We start from the raw sequence: 18,518 nt of genomic DNA, 5'->3' as shown, positions 1-18,518 counted from the left end.
AGCATTTTTATGGAAGTATTTTTATAAAAACACATTTACAAAAATATATTTATAAAAGTACATTTATGAAAGCAATTTTATGGAAGTACTTTTATAAAAGCACTTCTACAAAAGTACTTTTATAAAGGTCTATGGAAGTACTTTTCTAAATGTGCTTTTGTACGAAGTACTTTCAATAAAGTGCTCTTGTAAAAGCACCTTTATGAAAATACTTTTACAAAAGTGTTTTTTCAATGCCAAAAATACTTTTATATAATTTTTGATATTTCATTTCATTTGGATTAAATTTGGTTTGTATTGGATTTGGACTGGATTGGATCCAATCCATTTGTACTCACATTCGAATGGATCGGGTTGGACCAAATCCAATCCAATTGACACCTCTAAATTGACATGGGCCCAAAGCCTGTCCGGCCCATGAAGTGCAGAAATCACTCTCACCCTTCGACCATTTAAAATTTCAAATCTGTCTTGGCTAAGAAGTAAGAAGTAACCAACGTTCTTTCCCTCCAAACGTCTCCGCAACTATTTCCCGCCAACAATGAAGATCTCCGAACTTTCGCCGGAGATTCGGCTAAGTAGTCATGAATCTCAATCTCAGATACTAGAAGAAATCGAAGTTTTGATCAAAGAAGCCGAAGGTCTCTCCCCTGAACATCCATTGCCAGAGAAGGTTTGCTTGAAGCTTCAGAAAAGTATCTCTCGATTAAGCACCGTCACTCCGTTGTCGAATTCCAGTAAGCTTCAAATATGGAAGCTAAGCTACCGTCTGTGGAACGCCTGTGTCGACCTATCAAATGCCATTGGAATACGATCTTCGGCGACCCAAGTGAAGGTCAGCGAAGACCTGGCGAAGCTCCGTCAGATCTCAGCTGATCTGCTGCTTTTAGGCCAAGATGTGAAAGGAATTCCATCTCCTGCATTCAAATCCGCCTCTTTCTTCTATAAAGCAGGTTTGATCTGGCACGATATGAAGAAATACGATCTTGCTGCAAATTGCTTCGAGAAAGCCACCGATCTAACATCTAAGGTCGAGATAAATGAAATTTCTGACAGTGGAGAACGAAAGCTTCTCTTAGATCTGAACATAGCGAGATCACGCACTGCATGGGAAGTCTCCGATCGAAACCTCTCTCTTATGTTACTCAATCGGTCCAAAAATATGTTATTTGGATATTCGGAGAGCTACAAAACCTTAGCGAACCAGTATATGATATTTGGCAGGCTCGTTCTTTCGCAGAATCAGGCATCCGCTCTTAACGACGCTTTGAAGTTGATGAACGAAGCTCTAGACCTCTGTGAGAAGGGTTTGAGGGCCGTTAGTAGGACGGATGAAGCCCTAGCTTTGAAGACACTCAGATCCAAGTGTCTTCGTTTTATGGCTGCTGCACACTTGCAGGGAGAAGAGTTCGAGAGTGTCTTAAAATGCATTAGGGTTTTGAGAGAGGGTGATGGTAGCGAGGACCAACATCCGAGCTTGCCAGTGTTGGCGATGAAGGCTTGGCTGGGATTGGAGAAATGCAAAGAAGCCGAAAAGGAACTGAAGAGCTTAGCGGTAAATAAGGGGATCCCGGAGGGCATTTGGGTTTCGGCGATTGAAGCTTATTTTCAGGCGGCCGGTGTAGCAGGAGCAGAGACTGCTAAAGGAGTGTTTCTGGAATTGTTGGGGAGGTGCCACGTCAGCGCTGCAGCTGCAGTGAGGGTAGTCCACAGGATAATCGGCAGCGGCGGTGATGGTTCACGTCTGAGGGCGAACGTGGTGGCAGAGTTGGTTTCCGACGAGAGGGTGGTGGCTCTTTTTGCCGGAGAGACAGTGACGAAGGAGAGAACGGCAATGCACGCGGTCTTGTGGAACTGGTAAGTTTCAAACCTTCTAATGTACGCAGAACAGAGGGCTTATATAACCACTAACTGACGCCACATCTAGTTTCTTTTCTTCTAAATTTTCTGCCACTTTTTGTTTCTATAAATCACAGCGGAGCAGATCATTTTCGATCGAAAGATTACGAGATGAGCGCAGAGATGTTCGAGATGTCATTGCTCTACGTACCACGGGACATGGAACATAGAGTTGTCCGTGCAAAATGTTTCAGAGTCCTGTGTCTCTGCCACCTCGGTCTCTCCCAGCTTGATCAGGCTGAAGAATTCATCGACCAGGCTAACAAGGTATTCACATCAGATCCATTTCTAAACTCTGTTGTCAATCACCAATATGGACCATTCTCCTAATTTAATGTGTTCTTTGACAATTTTGTAGCTTGATCCCAACATTTCCTGCTTTTTCCTCAAGGTCCTCTTTCTCTCTCTCTCCTGTAAAATTTTGGATACAACTACTTTTAAGCAATGTAAAATTGTAAACAAACCCAAGTTTCATTTCGTGGATGCAGTTCAAGATCTATCTGCAAAAGAATGACGAAACTGGTGCCATCAATCAGATGCATGCAATGCCGACCTGCATTGACTTCACTCCAGACTTTCTCACCCTCTCAGCCCATGAAGCCATAGCGTGTGGAGTCCTTCCAGTTGCTGTTGCCTCATTAGCTAATCTCCTCAACTTCTACTCCCCCGGAAAACCAATGCCGACACCAGAAGTTGTAGTATTCCGCACCCTAATCACAATCCTTGCCCGGGAACCAAACAATGAGTCTGAGATCCTAAAATTCATGAAACGAACCCAGAGTCGGATGTCCGATCTTGGCCATGAATGCTTCTTCGGTAAAGGGGAGGTTGGCAAGCGCGAAAGGAATTGGTTCGCGATGAATTCGTGGAATATTGGGACGAGAAATGGGAGAGAGAAGAATTATGAATTATGTGCAGAGTTCTTACAGTTGGCTTCAGAATTCTACGGTGCTACATTGGAAGGGGAAGTAGATGAGAACGTTGACATGGTTTGTAAGTCTTTGATATTGTGTGTATCTGCCAAGATTGCCTCAGAGAAGGAAAAAAGTGGTTCATTTCTGGATTCAGATGTAAAGCGCGCAATCGAACTGCTCGATAGAGCTGGGAAGGTCTGGTCTAAAGATTATGACACCTCTTTAATTTCTTTTCGTTGAAGTGATTTACTGATACTTGAATCTAGTGAATTGACACAGAATTAGCAAAACAATACCTCTTTAACGTCGTACTCGTAATTCATGCTTGATGATTACATTGATTCTTTGGTAATGGCTGCAGATCCTAACGTCAAGCTCATCCAGGCACCTACCCAGTGACCTTCAGTTTAACATTGAGCCCAGATTCTTCTTCATCCACACACTCAACGCTTACGATCTATATGGCAGGCTAGGTGATTCGGGTCCCAAACAGCTTCACCTGATAAAGAGCTTTGCCTCCTCAAAGGCTTGCTCTCCCCAATACCTCCTCCAGCTAGGCCTCATTGCTACACAGGGCCCACGGTCCAATCCTGATGTAGCCAATTTTGCTCTCAACTCCTGCCTGACGGCCCTCCTCTCTTCACCCTCCCCTGATTACCAAAATATTGCCCTTATCATCCGGAAGCTCATTGGGCTCTCAAGCTTCCACAAGTCTGAGGCAGATGATGAAGCATATAGCATGTATAAGCAAGCATGCCGGATCATGGTGGGTTTAAAGGAGGGGGAATATCCCATTGAGGAAGGGAAGTGGCTTGTAATTACTGCATGGAATCGTGCCGCATTGCCGGTGCGACTTGGACAAGTTGGCGTTGCAAGGAGATGGATGAAGATTGGATTGGAGCTTGCCCAATACATTCCAGGGATGGTGGGTTATAGGAGCTGCATGGAGGAATTTGTTGCTGGATTTGATAAGAAATTCTACAGCCATGATGATGCTGCCGGAGATGCTGATGCTGGTGAAAGGTCTTAACTTTTTCTTAGTTTGCTTTGTTTATACAGGTTACGTGTTCATTGCAATTTGTAAAATACATACATAAAACTATGGCTCTGGCTGCAAAACTGGGGTCTATACTTGCTTGCTAGCTATACTGGCCAGCCCTGGCCTGCTAAACCTGGAAATGGGCTGGAACTGGAAGTACTAGCTTAGCCTTGGGGGCTTGATGTGGGTATGGTCATGCCATTAAATGGTAAAGGCTGATCAGACTAGTTGGCTAGAATGGTTTTAAAAGTAAAGAATACTCTGGGATTCTCCTTGTGGATATGTTCCCTGATTCCACATGTTATACCATCATTTTCCAAGGTGAGCCATTTAGCTCTTGTAATTTCTTGTACAGATTTTGTGTATCTTCACTAATGAGCTGAGCTCAGTTGTTAATTTTCAGCCTACAAATGGCATTGGAATTCAGAACCTTTTTTCGCCCAAAAATTGGTAGGGTTGTTGAGGTGATAAAATAGTAGAAAAATACATCCCAAATCTTTCGGTTGACATTGCTAAATCTTATGATGGGTTCGTATTTCTTTCATTTTGGAGCAAATGAAGTTCTTTTGAGAATGACTTAAAAAAACTTTTCCATTACTTGTAAAGTCCAGATCAGATTTCATTTTACGAGACAGCTGTTAAAGAGTAAAAACCTATTCAGTGACCTCACCTAACAGCTTAAGTTTTTAACTTGAACGGTTCTTTTAAGCTCAATGAGGGGGCATATTAGAGAATTAAAGCTTAACAGTATTCAAGGACTTCACATGAAAGCCCATTGGGCTTGAAGCGTGGACAACCTTGACATCAACCTTGCTTTCCTGATTGAATACTCGAGCGGGTCCAAAAGGTCTTCACGAATGTTTTAAGAGAAAACATGTAGTGGTGAGGTCAAGGATAATTGACAAGACCATGAATAGGCAGCACCTTCCTGAAAACAGATTCTGAATGGACAGATTAAACCAAGCTCCATTCTCCAATGGGCCAACTTCTTGGCCTGTCCAAAATGAAATGGAACAAAGTCTTCAACAAGTAACCCATTTTTTTTGGTAATAAGTAACACACTGCAACTTAGGACAAAACATCTCGTACTGGACTATTCGTTTGGATAAACTGGGGAGGATTTGGTTCATGTCAGCGCTAAAAGGGCCCTAGGACTTGGGAGGGGCGGACTGTGTAAGGGACAATCTTTGGTTTAAACATTCTAAAAGAAACAGGCTCTATATTTGTAGACTTTTTCATTGTAAAATGGGCAAAAACTTTCAGGTTAAAATATTTGAGCTATATTTCCACCTCCCCATTCTACAATGAGAACTTTGTTTTGCCATTTACATAATTACATCAAAACAAACTAGGAGTGGAAAACAATGTTTTGATTTGCTAGGGAGGGAAATAGTAATAGCTGAAATTATTTTAGCCCAAAAAATTGTATTCCCATTTTATGGAGAAACAAACACAGCCATATAGTTGCACTAAAAAAAACAGTAATATATAGTTGCGCTTGGGAGTTGGGAGCTTTAAGAGACAATATTGGGCTGATCATCTCATTTTATGTATATAGAGTTCCACCTAGAGTATCTTCATCTTATCCTCAAATAATACTATAGTAGCAATTGAATAAAAAAATTGGTGGGGGAGACTTATTTGGACCATATGATTTTGTTTATCACTGCAATAACACTGTAACAGCTTCTATTTTCATATATCCTCAAATAATAATATAGTAGCAATTGAATAAAAAAAATTGGTGGGGGAGACTGATTTGGACCATATGCTTTTGTTTATCACTGTAATAACACTGTAACAGCTTCTATTTTCATATTTTCTATCATTTTGTAAAAAAAAATTCAATAACAAATGATCACTTTATCCCTCTTCAATCTACCAATGAAGCTGAAAAATATGAACAAATGGACCCCTGTTCTACCTCTATAAATAAATGTGGAAACAGAGGCGAACAATTTCTTCCCTTGCCTCTCCTATTGTATAGATTCTACAACCCAATGCTTACATAAAAAACAAAAAATCAGAAGAAAACCAACAGTTGGTCTCTCTCGGTCCAAGTAGAAAAAAGTCACGATTTTCCTTGGGATTTTTGCTTCTTGACATGTTTCCATCAGCAATTTACTGTCATGGAAGGCAAAACAAATGACTTCTTGCACTTGTGAGATGATGTCCATGTTACACAGCCTGTCATTGGTTCATCACATAGCACAGTAATTACCACAATTAGGAAGAGAGATGAAGCAAAATGGGGGGCTACAAAGGAAAGAAGAAAAGATAATTCTGAAAAAAACTGGTCTCAAGCCATAGCAGCAGCTGCAACCAATTCTAAGAAACCCGAAGTTCAGAATTCAATAGACAAGTTGATCTTAGAAGCACTGGTTGCAGCAACTATAACATCAATACAGCATTGCAGGATTGTTCTAGAAGAATTGCAGCTTCAAAGTGGTTTTATTTCCTAATAATATATTTTCTGGGGGCTGAAGGAAATGAAACAAAGAATAAAACATGCAAGAGGTAACGACTTTTTTAATTAGTGTAAATAAAATGGCAACTAGAAACATCTAATGTGGATGGTAGATAATACCCATGAAATTACCATATATAAAAAAAAACAAAAGAAAAGAAACAAAAAGAAAGAAAGGAGAAACCTATGTGCCTAAAAAACCCAACGGAGCATCATAATGTATTGTTCACCATTAGCAAATGATGCACATGCTAGGAAAAGTTCAACATGAGATTCTAAATGAATTTTAACCCAAAAGCATACCATGTCCCAAATTCTAAATGAATTTTACAATCATCTGATTTAATTCTTACAAATCTCTTATGTAGGGTCTATTAATAATCTGACCCACTCTTTCACATGTTTTGTTTGATGGGTAACTGAAATATTTTATTAATGAATATAAAAAAGTTACAAACAACTCTTAAGGTAGATACAAGGAAATTCGTATTAGAAATTCGGACAGATTAGCTACAAGGAAGAAGGAGCACTGACTAGTACAATGAAGAGTAAGAGGAGCTTCAACACACATGCTTGCTTCTATCAATGGAAGATGATCATTGTGTGGTTTGGGTTCTCTATGACATTCTTTACCTGAAAACCCAAAAGAAAAAAAAAAGGGTCAGAGACTAAATAGAGCATCCTGCCACAGCCTTTGCAACTAAGGAAAATACAGGGCCATCATTCCCCCCCCCCAAAGTGGTCACTCTCAGACTCGAACAGTGTTCTGACACGTCAGATAAAATTTAAGATAGAATCTAACAAATCTTTTCACCCTGGCTTTATGTAGGTAATTAAATTTTAGCCACTCCCTGCACTAAAACACCCACTTCCTGGCTTTGTTTGGTAACCCACATAAACATAAAGATAAAATTATATACTGCATTCAATTGAAATCAATCTGTATGCATTATGTTACTCCATAAAACCAGAAAAAACAGACATAACTGTGACAGTTGTTTCAAAATGGACAATGTAAAGATAATTCACTTGTAAAAAGTTTTATACAAAGAGAGTGTCTACTATTTGATTCATTCAGTGAATAAGGCTGAACAATCAAGGGGTTGTTTTGGGTAACAAATAAACTCTTCAAAAAAGGCAAATAAGACAATACTATGATGATCAAAGTGTCACTTGTAAAATAGAAATGCAAGGCTTTCTTCAAAGTATCACTTATAAAATAGAAATGCAAGGTTTTCTTCTCTCCCAAAAACCGATATACTCCCACGAAAACAATGGAAAGAGTTTTTATATGGAAATGTGCAATTACGATCCAAGAGACAACACTACAAAGCATCCTAGCCTGCTAGTCTGGTGCTGCTAATGTTGCTTATTCATTCATGTTAATAAAAGATTTTTAAAGACAATTGGAGTTATAAAATCATTTTTTAATAGGGATTAAGAATTTAAAACCTTGATATGGACTTGTTTGAACTTGCCTCGAGGGATTTGGTACAAAGGCATTTTGTAGAATTAGGGATACATAATCTTTAACATCACATCAGTTATTTGAAGTAGTGAAATTGGGAAGAGAATAAAGAGATTGGGAGTTTTACATGCTTGAATATGCTGCATATGTTTTATATGTTATGTTTGATTTTATTTTTAAATTTTCATTTTAAATATGTTTTATATGTTATGTTTATGTATCTTAATTTGAGTTAATAGTTTTCTTTTAACACATTTATTTTAAAGTTTAAGTTTATATTTGAATTACTATTATGTTTAATATTTTTTGTTTTTTTTTGAATTTTTTAACTGTTATTTATTTATTGCATTTTTGCATCTTGCTTCAAAATGGCATGCACTTTGTGCCTCGAGTGCAAAATGCCCTTGCGCTTTTAAAACATTGGTTTGTTGAATTAGCTCTATCCCAACCTGTCCAAGCATTGAAAAGCTGAAATCTGGTCAGCGAACCATTCAAATAACCAGATCAGAGGTTTTGTATATTTAGATTCTGTTGTTACTTGATATATTTTCCTTATTGCATGTTCATTTTTGGCATCATGTCAAACGATTGAATCAGACAGTTGAGATAAAGGCATGAAAATGGTAGCTAGCTTCTAGGTTCTAAAACATTTATGGATATGTATTTAGTGCAATATCAGTTTAGAATACAATAGGAAAAAATCCTAGGTCATGTATTATTTCCTACGTTCTAACTCTTGGTTTTTTCAGAAAAGATATTTTCCTGATTCAGTGAAAATTGGAAGCACGAGAAAAGTAGTTTAACTGCACATATGTTGGTGTCAATTACAAGGAGGAAGCATAATTACCTTAGAAAGTAATTCCTGACTCTCAGGGGGTTGCATTTTCAGACTGAGGTAAGATAGCAGTAAGTAGTTCTAGTTTCTTAGCTCTTAAGGCACCTCTAATAACAGCAGCATTAGTCCCTGAGGCTCCTGATGTAAAAATATGATTTTTCTGTAACATAAAATTCAGATATTACAAAATTGAAAGGAAAATAAGATGTCAATTTCTAGGTCTACAAATAAGTTGATCTGCCTGCTCTTTGATGGTTTTCCCTAGGGAATCTTGTATTGCCAAAATGAATCGATAGGTTGTCCAAGCTAAGTCAGTTTTATTCAGGGGCTGTGAATCAAAAGTGCATCAATAGGTTGTCTGCATGATCCTATCACTTCTCCCCACAAGATTATAGAAAAAGGGACGCATTTCCTGTGTAATACTAAGGGAATTCTGTTTATACAGGTGGGTCCCACACACCGTATTCTGGGTATGTGATGTATTATGGATTTTTTTTTTTTTTTAATCAGTAGTGATGTACTATGGATTTTTAAGACAGAAGAACAAACATTCATATCCTTAACAGTTCTGAACTTCTGATGCATACAAGTTTGGGTTTGGGTAATGATAACCACCTTATCCCTGAGAAGTTGACCATCGGAAGTTCTGTAAAAAATGTTACAATATACTTGATTAGTAGTCATTCTATGAATTTTCCTACAAGTTGATCCCACCTGTATATGTTCAACATGTATTGGTACTCTTATGAGCACCCTTGTGATTTATGCAAATATAACTTAAATTTCCTTGTAACGAAATATAGACCAAGTAAAGATAGAGCATCATACAGTTATAACCGTAGCATAGCTAAGAATCTCAATAAGCTCTTGGTGCATGAAACCCATATTCCGTGTCCCAAAGAAGCCAATTGCTCTTGTCCCTTGTTGAATAGCCAATAAAACTCCCTCAAGAAAGGACCAAGGGGACGTTCTTTTTTTTGATTTGGAGAGGGAGGAAAGTTGGTCAATAGGATTTTGGTTCCCATTGACCAAGAATCCCATGTCATTTTTTCAGCTTTATGTGGGAATGAGGGAAAGTTTATTTTCTTGGGTACCACTTATCCAGGAAAGTGATACCCATCTCCTAGGTGGGTAAATAACTTTCTCACATAGGGGAAAAATCGTCAATACTTGAATGGGACAAAAATGCCCCTTTTAATAATGGATTTTTATGGATAAAGTGGTTGTTGCCTTATTTACCTGAGAAATAAAAGAACATGAGTAAATGCACTTATCTGGGTAAGTGTTTCCCAGGAAAAACTTACCCAGGTAAGTAACTTACTGAAAAGCGAACGGGCCGCAAGTGTAAAAATCAAGTCAAAGAAGCTATGTAATTACTATTTTTAATATGCATAACTTTATGGGTAATGAGTAATTACATATGATAGATACAAAAGAAGCAGTTATGACGTAGCGTGGAAGCAATGAGAAACCGGGCTGGCTATGCAAGCACTGGGCAATCGCTAGCTTCTAGCGAAGAACACCGAATTCTCTAGGAGAGAGAAAAGGTGGCGAAAATAGGAAGAAGAGAACTTGAAGAAATTCTGAAAATATGAAGTATGAATTGATCATTAATTTTGGGAAAATAGCAGTATTTATAATACATTTGGGAATTGCAAAAGAACTAGGAAATAACAACTAGGATAGATTTAAATATCTAATCTGATAGGATCGAACTCTCCTTGGTTTGATCTCCCTAGATGCATGAATCTTGGATTATCTTGCTAATCTTGATGCTTCTTGGAGTCTTTCTTGATAATCTTGGAAGAGTCTTGTCTTATCTTGGAAGAGTCTTGCTTTATCTTGCTAATCTTGGATCAGTTCTTGTTTATCTTGAATTCTTGGACTTATCCTTATCTTGAATTGACCTTATCCTAGGAGCTGCCGCCCCTAGGGGTGAGATGGACCTTGTGATGGGCCTCCATCATTCTCCCCCACTTGGAGAGAACTCGGCCCCGAGTCGTGACTAGGATAGGCAAGTGTTATTTCCGGCAGGTACCGATGAAGGTCAGCAACGTTAAAGGTCTTGGATATACCCATATGATCTGGTAAATCCACTACATAGGCATTGTCATTAATCTTCTTCACGATCTTATATGGACTATACTTCCGAGGCTTCAACTTGTTGTAAGTACCTACGGGAATCCTTTCCTTCCTTAAGAAGATCATAACCTCATCACCTACATCAAACACTTGAGGTCGGCGGTGCTTGTCTACGGCCATCTTGTACTTGGCGTTGGATTGCTCTAGCTTCTGCTTCACGGCCTCTTGGACGGATTGGATTTGTTCTACCATCTGCTCTGCTGAGATACTGGCGTTGGGTATTTTGGGTAGTTTCGCTAAATCCAGTGCATGGTTAGGGACCTTCATGTATGCGATGGAGAATGGGGATCTGCCTGTAGAACTGTGCATTGCATTGTTATAGGCGAACTCAGCCTGGGCAATGGCGAAGTCCTACTGTTTTGGCCTCTCCCGACATATGTTGCGAATTAAATTCCCTAAGGTCCGGTTTACCACTTCTGTCTATCCATCTGTCTGCGGATGGGCTGTATTGCTGAAACTAAGTGATGAATCAAACAACCTCCACAGGATCATCCAAAAGTGATTGAGGAACCGTGTGTCACGATCTGATGTGATGGTCTTGGGTACTCCATGCAAATGGACAATCTCCCTGAAAAATAATTTGGCTGTAGCGGATGCATCTGCTGTTTCCTTGCATGGGAGGAAGTGAACCATTTTTGAGAATCTATCAACCACCACGAAGACGGAGTCCATGTTTCTTTGGGTCTTTGGAAAGCCTAGCACAAAATCCATGGATAGGTCTTCCCAAATAGCAGTAGGAACGGGTAGGGGCATGTAGAGACCTGTGTTCTGGGTTTGTCCCTTAGCTGTCTGACAAACATAGCACCTGCTTACAATGGTAGACACATCCCTTCTTAATTTTGGCCAGTAATATCGCCCCTTAACTGCTTCTACTGTTTTGTCCCTTCCCAAGTGTCCTGCTAATCCACCCCCATGCAAATCCTTGATGATCTTTTCGCGGAGGGAGGTGCAAGGGATACACATCTGTTCCCCTTTCATAAGGAACCCATCATAAATAAAGAAGTCCTCTACTGGCTGCTTGTTCACACATTTCTCCCATACCTGTTGGAAGTCTTCATCCTGGGCATATAAGTCTTTTAGGCACTCAAAACCCACAATCTCAACACTGAGGGTCTTGATGAGAGCTATTCGCCTGTTAAGTGCATCAGCCACTTTATTTTGCTGTCCTGTCTTATACACAATTTTATATGGGAACTTGTCTAGGAAAGCAAACCATCTGGCATGTAAATCACTTCTTAATTGCTTTTGCCCAAAAAGATATTTTAGGGCCTGGTAGTCAGTATAGAGAACAAATTCTTTTGCAATTAAATAGTATTCCCATGTCTTCAAGGCTCTAACCACAGCATAGAACTCCTTGTCATAAGTAGACCATTTTCTCCTGGCTTCACATAATTTTTCACTGAAGAAAGCAATGGGTCTTTTCTCTTGGGACAATACAGCCTCTATGCCAACTCCACTAGCATCACATTATACTTCAAATAATTTATTAAAGTCTGGCAAGGCAAGAACATGAGCAGTACATAATTTTTCTTTTATGAGAGCAAAAACTTTGTTGCATTCAGTAATGGGAGCCATGATACTACTAAAATTCTTAATAAAGTGCCTATAGAAGGTTGCCAACCCATGAAATCGCTTGACATCTGTGACAGTGGATGGGGTCGGCCACTCCCTAATGGGTTTCACTTTTTCCTCATCTACTTTCACACCTTCCTTGCTTATAATAAATCCCAAGAATAATAAATTATCATTCATAAAGATGCATTTCTTCAAATTAGCATATAATTTATTTTCCCTCAATGTTTTTAGGACCTCCCTAATATGTCCCACATGCTCAGTGATAGATTTGTTGTATATCAAAATATCATCAAAATAGACTACCACAAATTTACCAATGAAGGGGCGCAATACCTGGTTCATCAGCCTCATGAAAGTGCTGGGTGCGTTGGTTAGTCCAAAGGGCATGACTAACCACTCGAACAAGCCATCTCTAGTCTTGAAGGTTGTCTTCCATTCATCTTCTGGACGGATCCTGATTTGATGATATCCACTCCTGAGATCTATTTTTGAGAAAATTACAGCTTCGCTTAGTTGGTCCAGCATGTCGTCCAGCCTAGGAATGGGAAATTTGTACCCAATAGTAATCTTGTTAATGGCCTTGTTGTCGACACACATTCTCCAACTGCCATCTTTCTTAGGTGTAAGTAAGGCAGGTACTGCACAAGGACTCATGCTGATTTGAATGTGTCCCTTTTTCAATAATTCTTCTATCTTTTCCGTAAGATTTCATTCTCCTTAGGACTCATCCTGTAATGTGGGAGGTTAGGTAGACTAGCACCTGGAACAAAATCAATATGGTGCTGTATATCTCTCATGGGAGGGAGTTCATTTGGTAACTCCTCTGGAACTACATCATTGAATTCATCCAGTAGCCCCTGTACTTCAGCTGGAATTTTATTTTCATCATTAACATCTTCTCCTTTTACTACTAACAAATGTATTTCATGAGTATCCCTACATTCTTTAACAAATTCAACATGATGATGGGTGATGGTAAGGAAATTCTTCTCATGTGTTTTTGGTAGGTATTCTTCCTACCCATGTGCCTTGCATCTGTATCAAACTGCCAAGGCCTCCCTAACAAAATATGACAAGCATCCATATCTACAATATCACAATATACTTCATCATGGTACTTATCAATTGAAAAAGGTACCTTGCAGCGTTCTTCCACTCGTACGCCGCCTCCTTCCTTGGTCTACCCAATTGTGTATGGGTTGGGATGTTTTTCAGGAATCAGCTGTAATTGTTGGATGACATCCCTGCAAATAATATTTTCCTGACTGCCACTATCAATAATTAAATTAAATAATTTTCCCTTGACAGTACATTTGGTACGAAATAATCTGTGCCTTTGAGAAGTATCCTTATTTTTCTGGGACAACATTAATTTTCTTACCACACAAGTATACTCCTCATGTTCATATGGACCCTCTTCATCCTCCCCATCAGGTCCACAATATACTTCCTCCTCAATATCTTCTTCCTCCTCCCTTTCTACCATATTAACTGCCTTCCTCCTGGGACAGTCACTGGATCTATGTCCCACCTCATTACATTTAAAACATTTAATAGGAGCAGGCCTTGCATAAGGGTTACTGGGTTTAGGAGGGTTGGAAGGATTACCTTGAGTATGTCCTCCTATAGTAGCCTTACCGGCGTTACTTATTCTTGCCGGGTGAGAAGGTTGTACTGCCGGGACTGATTTGTTCCTGTCGACAGTTGCCGGTCTGTTGTCGCTCCCGCTGTACCGGCGGTAATTATCAATGCGTGCCTTGTCTTGGAACATTAATTTTGCTTTCAAGGCTAGGTTCCTTGCTTCCTGCACACTGAGAACCATCTGTACACCAATTTTGTCCCTGATGGACGGTCTCAACCCGCTCAGATAACGGGCTGCCTGCTAGTTATCACTTTCAGATAACTAGTTTCTTTATGCTAATCTTAAAAATTCTGATGTGTACTCATTAACACTACGTGAACCCTGCGCACACCTCTGATAAGATTCAAACATATATTGTTCATAGTCAAGAGGTAAAAATCTACCTCTGATTAATTGTTTCATGCGCCTCCAGGTTCGAATAGGACCCCTTCCTTCTCTCATCCGGGTCTCTCTCATCCGTTCCCACCAAACAGATGCGCCTCCCTTTAATCGAAAAGCTACCAGTTTTACCCTTCGTTCCTCGGGTATTTCCATGTAATCAAAGAACCTATCACTTCTGTGATCCAATCCAGAAGTCCCTCTATGCCAAGATCTCCACTAAAAGTAGGAATATCTACTTTGAGTTTAAATTCATCATTATTCCTACGGGAATTGAAATTACCTTGATTATGCCAATTTCTACCGTTTTTGTCGTTGCCGGGAAGAATTGGAGCACCACCAAATTCCAGATCATCATCACTGTCGTCGTCCAGGACTGGTCGTCGTAGCGCGGTATGGACGGGTGGTCTGTCGTGGTCATCTCCCTCGATTTGCTGTGGATGTTCCCGGTTCTGTGGAGCAACCTCTCGTAACAAGGTTCGCAGTTGTTCAGCCATCTCTGCCAACTACTGCTCGACGTTACGTGTGGTTGTACGTTGTTCTTCAATTGCTCTCCAAACAGTTGGAAACCCCTGATCTCCGTCACGGGGTGGGTTGCGACTGCTACCGTCTGGGTTGGACATGACTGGGCGAATTCCCTGCTCTGATACCACCTAACGCAGCGTGGAAGCAATGAGAAACCGGGCTGGTTATGCAAGCACTAGGCGATCGCTAGCTTTTAGCGAAGAACACCGAATTCTCTAGGAGAGAGAAAAGGTGGCGAAAATAGGAAGAAGAGAACTTGAAGAAATTCTGAAAATATGAAGTATGAATTGATCATTAATTTTGGGAAAATAGCAGTATTTATAATACATTTGGGAATTGCAAAAGAACTAGGAAATAACAATTAGGATAGATCTAAATATCTAATCTGATAGGATCGAACTCTCCTTGGTTTGATCTCCCTAGATGCATGAATCTTGGATTATCTTGCTAATCTTGATGCTTCTTGGAGTCTTTCTTGATAATCTTGGAAGAGTCTTGTCTTATCTTGGAAGAGTCTTGCTTTATCTTGCTAATCTTGGATCAGTTCTTGTTTATCTTGAATTCTTGAACTTATCCTTATCTTGGATTGACCTTATCCTAGGAGCTGCCACCCCTAGGGGTGAGATGGGCCTTGTGATGGGCCTCCATCAAGTTATCTTTCTAAAAAAAGATTAAGAAAGAATGTATAAAAGATCCATCCCCTAATATGGATCTCCCACTTCCTAGGATCTGCACTTGGTACAAAACTTACCATCAGTCCAACCCCAAACACAAACAAGAGTACAGAAAAATTAATAAATAAATGAATAAATAAAGTATATGTATGCTTTGGTTCAGTGCCTCACAATGTCAGTGTACTGCCTTCTTATATGAATCATTTGGATGTTTTCAAACTCTTTCAGAAATAAAACCAAATCCAAGATATAAGATGATATGTTCTGGGTTCTGTCTAAGAGGCTCAAACTAGTGATGGGGACCCTAATCTCAGAAAACTCAAGGTGCTTTTGTGGAGGGTAGACTCATGGTAGATGGAGTGTTAGTAGCAAATGAGATGATAGATACAAGACTGAGAAGTGGGAGGGCTGGGCTGCTCTGTAAAATTGATTTTGAGAAGGTTTATGATCATGTCAACTGGCAATTCCTTGCATCCTAAGAAGAATGAATTTTGGTTCTAAATGGTGGAATTGGATGAAAATATGTGTGACTACTCCCTTGTTCTCAGTCCTGGTAAATGGGGTTTTCTGTGGTCGCTTTAGGAGTTCTAGGGGCTTAAGGCAAGGGGATCCCCTTCCCCCTTCCTTTTTATATGTGTGACCGAAGCTCTAAGAAGAATGATGAAAAGGGCCACGACAGGGGGTTTCACAGAAGGTTTTCAGGTGCGAGCTGAGAGGGTGGAGGTTTCTTTGTTGCAGTTTGCAGAATTGGAGAGTCAAAGGTCGCACTCTCCAACTTAGTTGCAGATTCTGTCCTCTTCGATTATCGATGAAAAACTCAACTAATGGAAGATTTACATCGACTTCAGATGTAAACCTTACACTAAAAACAAACACATGAAAATGCAAACCACGAATGAAGTGTTATGTCAATCCATTTTACATGTCGATTTACATTTGCACCAAAAACAAATGCAGCCTCAGGGATCATCCCAAAAGTTATGTTGCATTGCTTTTTCCTTTTAGGCCTTGTTTTGTTTGCTTAAAATATATTGGCATTGAAAAATAATTACTTATGAAAGATTAAATTTTGAAAATTTTCTAACATTTAACTGTAAGCCAAGAACAGGCTTAAAAATCAGGTGAAGAAAAGAGAGAAAACTATGAAATCAAACCCAACTCCTTTGGCGCATTATTAACTCTATCATCGCCAACTGCGGGGAGATTCTGCTGGGGCTTCTCCCCACCATTAATTATCCCCCTCATACCACGTACAGGTAACAAGGCCACTCGTGTACTTGTAAAAGGCCTCCTAAAAAACATGGTTGTATTGTCTCTCGGACGATCACTTGGTCATTACTCTTTAGCTTTGCTTGTTGATGATTAGTTTAAATGAATTAGCCTACGGGCTCTTCTTTTTTAAAAGAAAAATCACTTTTGAATGATAAATGAAATGTGGATAGTAGGTTGTGCTTGGAGTATTATGGAATTTGAATTCATTCCTGTATTGATTGTGTTTGGTATCATTGCTTTTTTTACTTGAAATGTTTTTAGGTGGATTAATACAAATTTGTACCTAAAATGTTTTGGGATGATACATATTGCTGTTTTTACCTGAAACATCAAATTTGACGTTTCAAATTTCAACTATAAACATCAATAATCAATTTGGCTCTCATATGTGATATAACAACACATTTCCCATCAATTTGTATTGATCAACCAAAATGTTCAGGTAGAAATATTTTTGATGCAACGTCCAAACACAACCTTGTTTTTCTCATTTTAAATATAAGTTTTTAATTTTTACCAAATTCTATGATACCAAAGAATACATAAAGGGAAAAATTTTTAAATTCCTTCTGAGATTTCTAATAAATACTAAAACCAGTCATTGTTTTATCTTAATTGTTGAACATCCACAATCACCTTGACAGAACGCCAGAATGGGAAATATATCAACAATGCCTTTGTAGGTACTAGACATTTTTGAATGTATTGAAATAGGCTTAACTGAAGGTGAAGGCAATAGCTATTCAGCATGTTGTGGCACCTATAATGCTCTACACCAACCATAAAGTACATGGGATCCACAAACACTCAACTCCTCACTGTGAGTTCCATATATTTTATCACTAGGTGCCCGTTATCATTAGTTTCACAACCTGATATTCAATTAATCTAGATTCAAATGTAATAGCAAAAATGGTGTATTTATCAATTAATTGGTTGGATTTTGAAATAGCCAAATTTATGGTTTAATGGCATATCAAAACCACTTATTTTGAGTTCTATCCCCTAAACATGGTAATAGTAAAACTTCGGTCAATTAGAGGATTTGGTATTGGCTCGCCATGGAGCACGCCCCACACCACATCCCAACCTTGCATTGGGAATGCTTAGATGTGCTGTGAGGTTAGCATATAATCGTCTTTAATGCATACTCACCCAATTGGGTGAGGTTGCATCTCTCGCTTGCATTTTCCCTATTCGTTCTTATTAATGTATTTTTCTGTTGCAAAGCTACATATAATAATCAGCAAATTGGGTATATTTTATGGGTCAGTACTATTTCCAACAACTGGTCAAAATTATTGTCTTGGTCAAAAATTGTCTGATTCAAGTAGTTGAACCATTAACCCATTCGACCAAGTGTCACTAAATGCACACTAAATATGTATGCAAACTTTTGAAGGCCATAACTTTATGTTCCGATGTCCAATTGGGGTGTTTTTTTTTTTTAGGGTAACTTTTTGAGATCTATGCATTCCAAGGGGCTATAAGTGCCTTATCTCTCTATTTTTTCAAAAAAAAAACTGTTTTGGCCTCAAATCACAATTTCTTTGCATTTCTATATATAAAAATTAAATTTGAACTAAAAACATAAATTAAATATAAAACAATACTTATATTACATGTAGAATATTATTATTTATGGATAAAATATATGCTTACACACATATGATTGTATGTATGTATGT

General features: G+C 39.0%; 1 protein-coding gene and 1 pseudogene across 2 annotated transcripts; one reads left to right on the top strand and one right to left on the bottom strand.

Annotated features, from left to right (window-relative positions):
• Positions 1-500: 500 nt before the first annotated feature.
• ATSPO22 (Tetratricopeptide repeat (TPR)-like superfamily protein) lies at positions 501-4,290 on the top strand. Of its 2 annotated transcripts, XM_010279498.3 has the most exons (5): positions 501-1,857; positions 1,977-2,166; positions 2,258-2,290; positions 2,388-3,008; positions 3,175-4,290. In XM_010279498.3, exons 1-5 carry the CDS (start codon positions 542-544, stop codon positions 3,841-3,843), a joined length of 2,829 nt encoding a protein of 942 aa, XP_010277800.1. In that variant the 5' UTR covers positions 501-541; the 3' UTR covers positions 3,844-4,290. The 2 variants fall into 2 exon arrangements, with proteins under 2 accessions (XP_010277800.1, XP_088752610.1); XM_088896484.1 differs by lacking the exon at positions 2,258-2,290.
• A 1,356-nt stretch (positions 4,291-5,646) lies between these two features.
• LOC148802898 (uncharacterized) lies at positions 5,647-11,031 on the bottom strand (annotated as a pseudogene).
• Between the last annotated feature and the right edge of the window lie 7,487 nt (positions 11,032-18,518).

The sequence above is a fragment of the Nelumbo nucifera genome, chromosome 1, assembly GCF_055504915.1.
Source record: "Nelumbo nucifera cultivar China Antique chromosome 1, China Antique-T2T, whole genome shotgun sequence".
NCBI lineage: Eukaryota > Viridiplantae > Streptophyta > Magnoliopsida > Proteales > Nelumbonaceae > Nelumbo > Nelumbo nucifera.
This window is presented reverse-complemented; position numbering and strand designations above follow the sequence as displayed.